Source organism: Periophthalmus magnuspinnatus, chromosome 1, assembly GCF_009829125.3.
Source record: "Periophthalmus magnuspinnatus isolate fPerMag1 chromosome 1, fPerMag1.2.pri, whole genome shotgun sequence".
In the NCBI taxonomy this organism is placed as follows: Eukaryota; Metazoa; Chordata; class Actinopteri; order Gobiiformes; family Gobiidae; genus Periophthalmus; species Periophthalmus magnuspinnatus.
Window position 1 is genome coordinate 12,435,347 of NC_047126.1, and position 12,170 is coordinate 12,447,516.

The 12,170-nt window shown below is 39.9% G+C and overlaps 1 protein-coding gene across 2 annotated transcripts in view; it reads left to right on the forward strand.

The window, feature by feature from the left end:
• myh11a (myosin, heavy chain 11a, smooth muscle) overlaps positions 1 to 12,155 on the forward strand; it is a 30,123-nt gene extending 17,968 nt beyond the window's left edge. Inside the window, exons 17-41 of one of the 2 annotated variants that reach the window (XM_033975989.2) lie at positions 3 to 124; positions 205 to 274; positions 426 to 586; positions 889 to 997; positions 1,095 to 1,226; positions 1,910 to 2,116; positions 2,506 to 2,643; positions 2,724 to 2,847; positions 2,946 to 3,117; positions 3,477 to 3,689; positions 4,142 to 4,286; positions 4,703 to 4,909; positions 4,991 to 5,095; positions 5,712 to 5,864; positions 6,372 to 6,620; positions 6,784 to 6,996; positions 7,830 to 8,042; positions 9,213 to 9,374; positions 9,454 to 9,582; positions 9,662 to 9,750; positions 9,827 to 9,950; positions 10,028 to 10,236; positions 10,338 to 10,446; positions 10,525 to 10,697; positions 11,293 to 12,155. In XM_033975989.2, coding sequence (XP_033831880.1) covers positions 3 to 124; positions 205 to 274; positions 426 to 586; positions 889 to 997; positions 1,095 to 1,226; positions 1,910 to 2,116; positions 2,506 to 2,643; positions 2,724 to 2,847; positions 2,946 to 3,117; positions 3,477 to 3,689; positions 4,142 to 4,286; positions 4,703 to 4,909; positions 4,991 to 5,095; positions 5,712 to 5,864; positions 6,372 to 6,620; positions 6,784 to 6,996; positions 7,830 to 8,042; positions 9,213 to 9,374; positions 9,454 to 9,582; positions 9,662 to 9,750; positions 9,827 to 9,950; positions 10,028 to 10,236; positions 10,338 to 10,446; positions 10,525 to 10,697; positions 11,293 to 11,419 — 3,855 coding nt within the window. In that variant the 3' untranslated portion in view covers positions 11,420 to 12,155. The remainder of the gene's footprint in view (positions 1 to 2; positions 125 to 204; positions 275 to 425; positions 587 to 888; positions 998 to 1,094; positions 1,227 to 1,909; positions 2,117 to 2,505; positions 2,644 to 2,723; positions 2,848 to 2,945; positions 3,118 to 3,476; positions 3,690 to 4,141; positions 4,287 to 4,702; positions 4,910 to 4,990; positions 5,096 to 5,711; positions 5,865 to 6,371; positions 6,621 to 6,783; positions 6,997 to 7,829; positions 8,043 to 9,212; positions 9,375 to 9,453; positions 9,583 to 9,661; positions 9,751 to 9,826; positions 9,951 to 10,027; positions 10,237 to 10,337; positions 10,447 to 10,524; positions 10,698 to 11,292) is intronic. The other variant, XM_033975981.2, reaches the window with a different exon arrangement.
• The last annotated feature ends 15 nt before the right edge of the window (positions 12,156 to 12,170 follow it).

Below are 12,170 nucleotides of genomic sequence, written 5' to 3' on the forward strand. Positions count from 1 at the left end.
AGGCAGGAAAGTTGGATGCCCACCTCGTCCTGGAGCAGCTCAGGTGTAATGGTGTTTTGGAGGGGATCAGAATTTGCCGACAAGGATTTCCAAACCGCATTGTGTTCCAGGAATTCCGTCAGAGGTTAGTTGAACTGTATGGACTTTATAAGTTATTTCTTAAATGTATGTTTTATATTAACATAATACTTGCTTAACTTTTAGATATGAGATCCTAGCTGCAAATGCCATTCCCAAAGGATTCATGGATGGGAAACAAGCTTGCTGCCTTATGGTAAATTATAAGGATGTTATATAAATATATCACAATTTGTATTTATTTTTTGTAAACTATTAAATCTTTGTTCATGTTTTATTAAGGCTAATTAAAGTGTAGTTGTTATACAGATGTTTCTTTTACTATTGTTTTTATTGTCTGTGTGTAGATTAAGCACCTGGACTTGGACCCAAACCTGTACCGGATCGGACAGAGTAAGATCTTCTTCAGGACTGGAGTGTTGGCACAGTTGGAGGAGGAGAGGGACCTGAAGATCACTGTCATCATCATCGCCTTCCAAGCCCAGGCCAGAGGGTTCCTAGCCAGAAAGTAAGTCACACATTAGCCTTTATATATTTTGTTTCTTATGATCTTACAGTGTGTTAGTAAAGGTGGAATATTAGTAGTTAATGGAGTTGTTGCCTGTCTATATAATGTGCTGTGTTGGACAAGGTTTATTAGACCAAGACAAATTTCCTACATGTGAGTGAATAAAGTTAATCTTGAGTCTTGAAGTTGTCAGGAAACCTAGGGCAAGAGCAGTATATTTAATAAAAAAGAGCATGAAGTATGTTAATGTGAATAGACAGTACTTATATTTTACTTGAATCAGTTGTATGTGTTTTGTGAAGGGCTTTTGCAAAGAGACAGCAGCAGCTCACAGCAATGAAAGTGATTCAAAGGAACTGCGCCGCCTACCTCAAACTCAGGAACTGGCAATGGTGGAGGCTCTTCACAAAGGTCTGGTCAAACAATTCTTACCTAAATTCAACACTTAATAATACAGATATATTAGTATTTCAATTATTAATATTGTGTGCTTGTATTTGACACATAGGTTAAGCCTCTACTGCAGGTGACCCGGCAGGAGGAAGAAATGAGCCTGAAAGAAGAGGAGCTGCAGAAAGCCAAAGAAGTCGCAACAAAGTTTGAATCTGAGCTTAAGGAGATATCACTGAAACACACGGCGGTAAGAAACAGAAAGTGCAAATACTGTTTCTGTTCACTGATTATTAAAGGAGACTTTTAAAACATTTACGTTTACATCAGGTTGTCTGATCTGCGTACAGTTTATGTTGTGTTTTGTTTGAGTTTTTATTGTATTTAAACATTTGGTAGCACTCTACACCTTAATTAGACCTGTAATGACCAAATTGTTTAAAAAGAATGATTCATGATTTAATTAAGTAGTTATCAAGATGGATTCATTCTTAATAAACTGTTTGTTCATTATGAACTAAGTCTTTGTGCATGCTTTATTAAGGCTAATTAAGGTGTAGTTGTTATTACATATTGCCAAATATTTTGTCCACTGATCTGAAGGTTGACAGTTTCAATCCTGCTATCAACAGAAACTTCATTGGTTGAGCAGTCAGATCCACTGACCCACAGGTTGGCGGTGCAATTCCAGCTCCCACAGATGAATGCTGTTGTTGTGTCCTTGGGCAAGACACTTAATCCTCCTCGCCCCCAGTGTCTGCGTATACTAGTGTATGAATGTGTGTGTGAATGGGTGAGTGCTTTGAGTGCCTTGAAAGTGGAAAAGCGAATTACCGTTGTTTAATTTAATATGTCTAATTTGTTAATACTTGATTTTCGACGATTCTGGAAGAAGCTTTTTTTTAATATTCCTGCTAAATGCTATGATTGTAGGTCCTGGAGGAGAGGAATGCATTACAGGAGCAGTTGCAGGCAGAGACAGAGCTGTACGCCGAGGCAGAGGAGATGAGGGTCCGTTTGGCCGCAAAGAAACAGGAACTAGAGGAGATCCTGCATGAGATGGAGGCGCGACTCGACGACGAGGAGGAGCGGGCCCAATCACTGCTTGTGGAGAAGAAGAAGATGCAACAGCAGATGCAGGTCAATATGATAAAAATGTAATGAAGAGAACCAATAACTACATGGTAATTCCACACAGCACAATATTACACTTGATTATGATTTATTTACTGACCAAAAGTGTAAAATAAAATAAAAATGCTGTCAGTCTGGTCAGTGTTAGTGAATTATATAACCAGCACAATTAATGAAATGACATTGTGAAACTATGATAAAATACTTTCTTATTTTTCCTGTTATGATTTTGTTGATTCATTGTAAACAACTGAAAGCAAATTATTGAATTGTTATCTTATGCTCTACCACTCTACACATTATCCCAAAACTGATGCTCTGAAAAGAAATAAGAACTGTCAGTGGTAATAGTGGTGGTGGTTATGTGTGATTAATGTGTAGTGAACTATTTTTAGGAATTAGAGGAGCATTTAGAAGAGGAAGAAGACGCACGACAAAAGCTACAATTGGAAAAGGTGACCTGTGAGGGAAAGATAAAAAAGCTTGAGGACGACATCTTAGTAATGGAGGATCAGAACAACAAACTGCTGAAGGTAAGTGCTGATGTAATACTGTAAAGCCAATCTGAAACTTTATAAATGTGTAGTCTCACTGTTGGATATTGATATTTTAGGAGAGAAAGTTAATGGAAGAAAGGATTGCAGATTTCAGTGCAAACTTGGCAGAGGAGGAAGAAAAATCAAAGAACCTCACGAAACTCAAAAACAAACACGAGTCTATGATCTCTGAACTGGAAGGTAGTTATTACTATGTTAAAAAATACAACTAATTAAATAGATAGTTAGATTCATATCATGCAGCTCATATAGTGACAAGTGCTGTTGCATGTTTTCAGTTCGCTTGAAGAAGGAGGAGAAGAGTCGTCAGGAGTTGGATAAGGCCAAGAGAAAGTTGGAGGCAGAGTCTAATGACATGCAGGAACAGATAGCAGAACTCCAGGCTCAAATCGCAGACCTCAAAGCACAACTCGCCAAAAAGGAGGAAGAGCTACAGAACGCCTTGGCCCGGTAAAGACCACACGGCGTCTAATATCCATGCTGTGTGATAATATTAAGTTACAGACAGAGCTGGGCCATGTAATATCACTGGGGATGAAATATATGGGGATGAAAAGAAATTTGGAATAAATAATGTCAAAGATATGAAGTTCAGCAGTGTTTTTTTCTCTTTATATCATGATAAAAATGTTGACCATATCGCCTAGCCCTACATGCCACTACCGGAGTCTGTAGAGTCTGCAGAATCATATTTTATATCAACTTATTATATGCCACAGTTTGAATGAATGGAGAATGTTACATCATATTTCACATTATTTGCATAAACATATTTTTAATGCATTTTTTATGTGCCAATCTTAAACCAGGCTAGAAGATGAGACAGCCCAGAAGAACAATGCACTGAAGAAGATCCGTGAGTTGGAGGGACACATCTCAGACCTTCAGGAGGATCTGGACTCAGAGAGGGCCGCCAGGAACAAGGCTGAGAAGATCAAGAGAGACCTGGGGGAGGAGCTAGAGGCGCTGAAGTCTGAGCTGGAGGACACACTGGACACCACCGCTACACAGCAAGAGCTCAGGTCTGTACAAACCACTGTGAAGGAAAAATTAATGAGCTGTTTATTTAGTACTTTAATGATCTGCATTGCAATGTAATGTATGTGTGATTAACAGCAATCTCTAAACCTCAAACACTTGCACACAGTAGTTGTTACTCATGACATAAGGACTTGAATAAAGCAATTTTAAATAATGAATATGTTAAAGCTCTGTTTTTGTGCAGTGTACATAAATTATCTTCTTTATCTTGTATCTTCTTTTTATTATCTTTCATTATGATCAAACTGATATTTTGGAAATCTATAATACTTTGGAATGTCTAGAATGTGCATTATACAGTATGAATTATGTTTCAGTTTTGAACTTTTGAAACAAATATTCCAAAAAGATATAACATTCAAGTTTGTATGTTATATTTTCACATTTTGGTGTCCAATAAATAACTTACTTTATGTTCAATATTTGTGATCAGAGCTAAGCGTGAGCAAGAAGTTACTCTGCTGAAGAGAGCCATAGAGGAGGAGAACCGGACCCATGAGGCCCAGGTCCAGGAGATGAGACAGAAGCACACACAGGCCGTGGAGGAACTGACGGACCAGCTGGAGCAGGCCAAACGAGTGAGAACTACTACCAGGAAATATTATCATGTTTATAGTTAAGAATGCCAGACGACGTTATAATGCAACATATTTAAAGATGTATTGAATGAAGGCACAGCTTTATTTTAGCACATCTGGTGAATTGTGAATATATTTACATTTGGAACAGCAACGCTTTTAGTTAGGCCATATAAAACATCACTGAATGAGAAAACAAAGCAAGCATGGTTAACAGACAACGGTAAAAGCCTTGAAAAGTGTCTAAATACGTTAGTAAAATAAAAGAAATGTATGTATAAACTGTATACATAATTTTCACTGTTTTTGATTTATTATGTCTTTACTGTATGTTGTGATCATTGTGAGGGATTAAAATTGAAGCAGCTTTGTGATACACGTGATACAAGTATAATGTTATGTCTCCTATTGTTAAGGTCAAGTCAAACCTGGAGAAGGCTAAGCAGGCTTTGGAAAAAGAGACTTCGGAGTTGACGATGGAGGTTCGTTCGTTGTCCCAGGCCAAACAGGATGGAGAGAACAAAAGGAAGAAGCTCGAAAACCAGGTGGCAGATTTGCAGTCACGCTTCAGCGACAGTGAGAAACAGAAAGCAGAGATGACGGACAGATGTGCAAAAACAACGGTGAGTATAAAAATATTGCATTTTGTAATTATGTGATGAGGGATATATAACTGGTATTATCTTGCATTTTTTATGATTTAGGCTGAACTGGAGAGTGTGACCAACCTTTTGAATGAAGCTGAAGGCAAGAACATTAAACTTAGCAAAGATGTCACCAGTCTCTCCTCTCAACTCCAAGACACACAGGTACCGGCAGCTGATTTCCTTCCAAATTAAAACAGTCCTTTTTTATTTTAATGTTTTCATTTGTAACTGCCATCTCATCCCTATACTGAAATCATCCAAACCATATCATTTTCTACATCCATAAATCTTCTATTTGGTTTTCTTTTCGACCCCTTGTCGGGCAGCTCAAAACTTCTGCTGACATTCATACCATAATTATCTGGTCTTTTGAGCTTTATAACATTAACATCTACCATTTGCTCTTAGTAATCCTCATACCAAATTGAAGGATGGCAGGTTTTTAGCTGAAGTTACAATTTTCTTGTCAAGTTGTCAAGTCATGTTTTCAGTCGCTTTAAATTGCTTTTAAGAGGTAACTAAAGTTGTTGGTTTTTTTTGCTTTTATTTTATTTTTTTGCATTTAGAAAAAGGTTCAAGTACTGAACCATAACACTTTGACCTCTCCAACTTTATGTTATATTGGCCACCCCTATTCCAAATTGGATCCATAACCTCAACATCTCCAGCTGTCCTACATTCAATGCTGCCAATTTTACTCTCATATTTTTTCCTGTCTTTATAGCCCTGGTGTAGTTAGAATGGATTTGTATTGATTTGTGTTGTATGACTTTTGTAGGAGCTTTTAGCTGAAGAGACACGACAGAAACTTCAGTTCTCAACAAAGTTACGACAATCGGAGGATGACAAGAACAGTTTACAGGAGCAGCTGGAGGAGGAGATGGAAGCAAAGAGGAATGTGGAGAGACATGTGTCCACGCTCAACATCCAGGTGTGTCATCTGCACAAAATAATAATTCAGTACTTTAATAATTTACTGATACTGATAAATATAACTTCAGTATAATGTGAGGGATGTTGCTAAAAAAAACCAAAAGGTCACTTTATTTTATTTTACATCAGTAAAAATGTCGAATCAAAATTGCCTGTACTTTTTTAAGGAGACATATGCTAAATTAATCTTTTTTACATTTTAATTAATGTCATAATCCTGTTATAATAGTTTTCCCTCATCATAAGCTTACCTGTATTTTCAAGATTGAAAGGTGTGAGTAATACTGTATTGTCTGCGTTTGAGGCTTGAGTGTCCAGAAAAGTTCTATTTTCACCTACCACTTATCCCAGCCCACAGTGCTGTACTTACTTGCAATTATTCAAAAGATTTATCTGCATCTTATTTCCGTCAATATAGTCAATTCAGTGTCAGTCCTCACTGGTGTCTGTTAAATGTATTGCATGAAAACAGACTACTGTAATTCAATAAAGATTATCTGTGTAGTTGTCAGATGCAAAGAAGAAGCTTGATGAAATGTCCAGTAACATTGAGCTCCTGGAGGAGGGAAAGAAGCGTCTGCAGAGGGACCTGGAGGCGGCCAACACTCAGTTTGAAGAAAAGGCCTCAGCCTACGACAAACTGGAGAAGACCAAAAACAGACTGCAGCAGGAGCTGGAGGACACCCTCATGGACCTGGACAACCAGAGACAGATTGTGTCCAACCTTGAGAAGAAGCAGAAGAAATTTGATCAGGTAAGATGAGGTTATCAAGTGTGTTTATTGTTAGTAATATTCAAAATTTCAGATAAATGGCATTGTTTTTTTTAAAAGAAAATCTACACTGAAAGTCCGTTCCTCTATAGAATAATGTCAACATGTGAATGCATTGATTTCATCATATTATTTTCACTTTCAGATGCTTGCTGAAGAAAAGAGCATCTCCAGTAAATTTGCAGAGGAGAGAGACCGTGCAGAGGCAGAGGCCCGAGAGAAGGAGACCAAAGCCCTGTCTCTGGGTCGGGCTCTGGAGGAGGCCCAGGAATCGCGCGAGGAGCTGGAAAGAGTCAACAAAGCTCTGAGGATGGAGATGGAGGATCTGATCAGCTCAAAAGACGACGTGGGCAAGAACGTAAGAGCTTAATTTGAAACCTTAATTTAGGTTCTCTTAGGCCAGGGGTGTCCAAACTATGGTCCGGGGGCCAAATGCGGCTCTCAGACCAGTTTTTATTGGCCCTCTGGCCTCCTGCTGAACCGGTCCAATTGATCATAAGCAGTACTTTAAACAGCAAATTAAACTATTTCTACCACTATAACCTCAAACATCACATTGCATTGTGATACAGACCTAAAATGAATGTGTTTCAAGCCTTATTTATACACAGCGGCTCTGTCAAAGCTGTGTATAAAGCACCGCACTGCACTGGTGAGATGTGACCCTCAATAAAAAAAGTTTGGGCACCTCTGTCTTAGGCACTTGTTTCTTATATACTTTTTAAATACCTTTGAAAGGAACAATGCACAATTCTTAGTTGTTGTAGCCTTCTTGATACATTTATTTTGACAGTGTTCACAGATTCATCAATAATGTCTTTGCATTTACATTACTTTATCATTTTGTGTGCTTTTGTTTCAACTTGTAAATCCTCTTCCTTTCATTCTTATGATGTTTTTGTTGCACATTTTCCAGCCATGTAGACTTTATTTTGTATGAAGAGGTGCTTTAAAATCTGAATATTTCTGCCATGACATAACTCAGTCTAAAAAAGAAAACTCCAGTCAGGTACTCATGACTATGAACATACATCAAGAGCTGAAGATAGTCACCCACTGCTCCTGATAGATATCCCAATGCCATTGAAAGATGGGCCAAAACAGAGGACAAATAGCCTTTTATGGACAGAAAGTACTGTACTGGACTAGAATTCTAACCTTAATGTTTTTCTGTCTCTTTTTCTGATCCAGGTGCATGAACTGGAGAAGTCTAAGCGTGGTCTGGAGGCTCAAGTGGATGAGATGAAGACTCAGCTGGAGGAGTTGGAAGATGAGTTGCAAGCGGCAGAGGATGCTAAGCTCAGGCTGGAGGTGAACATGCAAGCGCTTAAGGCCCAGTTTGAGAGGGACCTCCAGGGACGCGACGAGATGGGAGAAGAGAAGAAGAGACAACTCGTCAAACAGGTGACTCCACTCAAGGACAAAATAATACTAAGAGACCATTGCAAAACCTGATTAGGTGTTGTTCATTTCACTACTACTATGCCATACAGTTTGTTTTGGTTGAGTACAGAGTTTTAGATAGATAGATAAAAACTTTATTAATCTCCAAGGGAGAAATTCAGGTGTCCGGCAGCAAACGCACACTTGCACAAACACACACAATAATAACAGTAGAAACAATAAAATATTACTATCAATAGTATAAAGTACTCGTCATATAGAAATTACAGTTCCTATCAGGCAGATCTGTTAAACAGCCTGATAGCTGAAGGGACAAACAACCTCGAAAAGCGCACTGTCCTGCAGCTCAGTGAGAGGAACCTGTTACTCCGTGTGCTTCTCTGTGCAGACATAGTGTCATGCAAGGGATGTCTGGAATTGTCCAGGATGCCCTGCATTAAAGCCCTCATCCTCTTCTCAACCACAGCTCCCACAGAGTCCACCCTCCTCCCGATCACAGATGCGCACTTCTTAATCAGTCTGTCCAAATGATTGCAATCCCTTGTGGTTATACTGCCACCCCAACAGACAACACCATAGAAGACAGCACTTGCCACAACAGACTGACAGAAGAGGAACAACATGTCAGCACACACATCAAAAGACCTAAGCTTTCTTAGGAAAAACAGCCTACTCTGTCCTTTGTCCTTTCTTTCTGTCCTTTCCTATACAGAGCCCGAGCTTGCTCTGACCAGTCCAGTTTGTGGTCAAGGTGCACACCCAAGTACTTATAGGTGCCAACCACCTCGATCCTTTCTTCGTCAATGATCAAAGGATTTGGATCAAAGGTTAAAATGCAACTCAGCTGAAAGCTGGCAATATGAACCCTGCTTGGACCTATGCTTACTGGCATTGTGTCTTTGGGCAAGACACTTCATTCACTAGGTTTACACACATGAAAAATAATTATAGTGACATTTTTTAGCCAAATTTTGTTCCAACAGAAAGGTGTATACGTGTAAATGTGAACTGCAAAAGGAGAGTGCAATGCTTCCAAAACTGAGAAAGAATATTTAGTTTGGTTATTATCTATAAAACAGATTTTGCAATGGTATATTTGTGCAATAAACTATAACATTTTTAGTACAGCTCTGTCAGTGGAACGAGCTGTGATGTATTTAATGACTGCAGGTGCGTGAGCTGGAGACGGAGCTGGAGGATGAGCGTAAACAGAAAGCGAGTGCAGCTGCCGCCAAAAAGAAGCTCGAGACCGACATGAAGGATCTGGAAGGTCAGATTGAGACCGCCAACAAGGGACGAGAAGAGGCCATCAAGCAGCTCCGCAAGCTCCAGGTGAGGGAGGCGGAGGGGTGCGTAAGCGTGTGATTAAACATATATATTTAAATGATGTGTACTGATGTGTGAACTTTAGGCTCAGATGAAAGACTATCAGAGAGAGTTGGATGATGCCCGTGCTGCTCGGGAGGAGGTGCTGACCACGGCCAAAGAGAGTGAGAAAAAGGCCAAGAGTCTGGAGGCTGAGCTCATGCAGCTGCAGGAGGTAAGTCGTAAATTAAACAAATAATCTACAATTGACCATTTTATACCTCCCATTACTGTAATGTGTTACTTTATTTCAGGAACTGGCTGCAGCTGAGAGAGCTCGTAAACAAGCAGAGGCAGAAAGAGATGAGTTGTCTGATGAACTGGCGAGCAATTCCTCTGGAAAGTGAGTTGAACTACTGTGATGCTGTTTTATGTAAAAAAAAAAAAAAAAAAAAGTTTGTTTGGTTTCCTCTTTTTAGGTCAGCCTTGGCAGATGAGAAGCGACGACTTGAGGCCAAGATTACTCAGCTGGAGGAAGAGTTGGAGGAGGAGCAGGGCAATATGGAAATCCTCAATGACAGGCTGCGCAAGAGCACACAACAGGTAAAATAACATATAAGAAAAAATCTAAATCAGATTAAGTGATTGTACTGTTTATAGTTTAAAAATTGTGTTCCCAGGTGGATCAGCTGAACAACGAGCTGCAGACGGAGCGTAGCACCTCTCAGAAGAACGAGAGTGCCCGACAGTTGCTGGAGCGACAGAACAAGGAGCTGAAGGCCAAATTGCAGGAGATGGAGAACCAGGTCAAGTCCAAGTTCAAGTCCTCCATCACTGCTCTGGAGGCTAAAGTAGCTCAGCTGGAAGAGCAGCTGGAGCAGGAGAGCAGGTGAGGAGTCAGAGCAATACAGGTCTATCTTAAGTGTGAATACATTTCAGACATACTCATCTTGTGCTCATCTCATTTTGACCCTGTGTGCATTTGATCAGGGATAAGCAGGCCAATGCAAAGAGCATCCGTCAGAAGGACAAGAAGATGAAGGACCTGATGATGCAGGTGGAAGATGAGAGGAAGCAAGCAGAGCAGTACAAAGACCAGGTAATTAAAATAAGATAGTTTGTGTTCATTACCTCATGGTGCCTTAGACCAACCTCTTGTTTCTGTTCCCCTCATCAGGCTGAGAAGGCGAATGTGCGTATGAAGCAGCTGAAGCGTCAGCTCGAGGAGTCAGAGGAGGAGTCTCAGCGTGCGACAGCTGCACGGAGGAAACTTCAGAGAGAGTTGGACGAGGCCACAGAGGCCAATGACGCCATGAGCCGTGAGGTCAACACGCTCAAGACCAAACTCAGGTGAGAGGTGCAGTGCAATACTACTGTTATGGACCACACAATATAGATGATCAGATTAGAATGAAGGAGGCAACATCAAATCAGTGCACACAACTAAAAGGCCCTGTTGGAAAACAAAGTTACACTGAAAATAAAAGAAACTGTTATTGCTGTCCACATAGAAAACATTCATGTCCGTGTCTATTACAGAGGCAACCCTGAACCCAAGGAGTAACAGCAGGTACCACTGTGCCACTGTAGCCCAGAGCTGCTCATCACTGTTTCCCATTTCTTTCACAGTCTACCTGAGACAAAAATGGCTCAAACTCATTAAACATTGCTCTAATTCACAGCTAGGGCCATCTTTTTCTCAGTGCTTGGTTTAACTGCCCTAAACCAAACTCATTCTCCTGAATCAGGACTCAAATGAGTTACAAAGATAACCAGCGTGCTTAACCCATAACCAAGGCACATTCTCTACTGAATTCCTTCTTCTAGAATAAAGCACGAGTGGTTTTCAGAAAACATAAACATGTCACATGCTCTGTGCACTCACAGTCTATTATTTTTGTCTGTTTGTTTTTGTGTGTTTTTGTGCGTCTTTGTGGTGTTGTAGGCGTGGAAATGAGCCCTCCTTTGGCAGCACTCCTCGCCGGATCGGAGGCGGGCGAAGGGTGATCGAGGATGCCTCAGAGGAGGAGGGCGATTCCCAAGGCGACTACAATGGAAAGTCCACAGAATAATGGATTCGAAACCCATCACATAAGATTCAATGCCTGAAATGTCATCTTGCCCAATTTACTACTTTTTTTTTTTTTTACCTTTTACAGTTGTGTATGGCGCACCTTTTCTTGGCACAAACTAAAATACTTGATATCAGCTGTTTTTATAAGGTCCCGCAGAAGTGTGATTTATGGTTCAACTTTATTTTCACTGTTGTAGTTCACTGAATAATTGAATACTTTGTAATCATGCAAGGTTTTGTACACCAATAGGTGCCTCTAATTATCACGCTATAATGGAGCCTCAAATCTGCACAATAAGCCACCCTTTCCTTCGAAAAGACACATTATGTAAATCTGATGTAACTTTGATCATCCTATTGCCTGTTACTGCTGTTACTGATCCAGAGCTGTACTGTAGTGGACCAATCTCCAGTCAGTGCTGCTGTCTGTAGCCAAGGACATATTTAGCCGCTTTAGTCACCTTTAGGTAATATTTGCACCTTTTATGAGTAAAATATTTAAGTCAGACAAGGATTGGGGATTTCTTAAAATGATAAGCCAAATTACTTAAGACACACTTAATGTTCACGATTTGTATTGCTTATTATTGTCCCTTCTCTGTGTCGGATTTACTGTAAAGAGTTCCAAATGCACCCCAAACCAGATATTTTATATAATCAAATGATGTTTACATGACACTTTATTAACTGTTGAAGCACCTGCACTGAAAATAAAGATAAAGTATATCAGTTTGACAGAGTTTTTAATG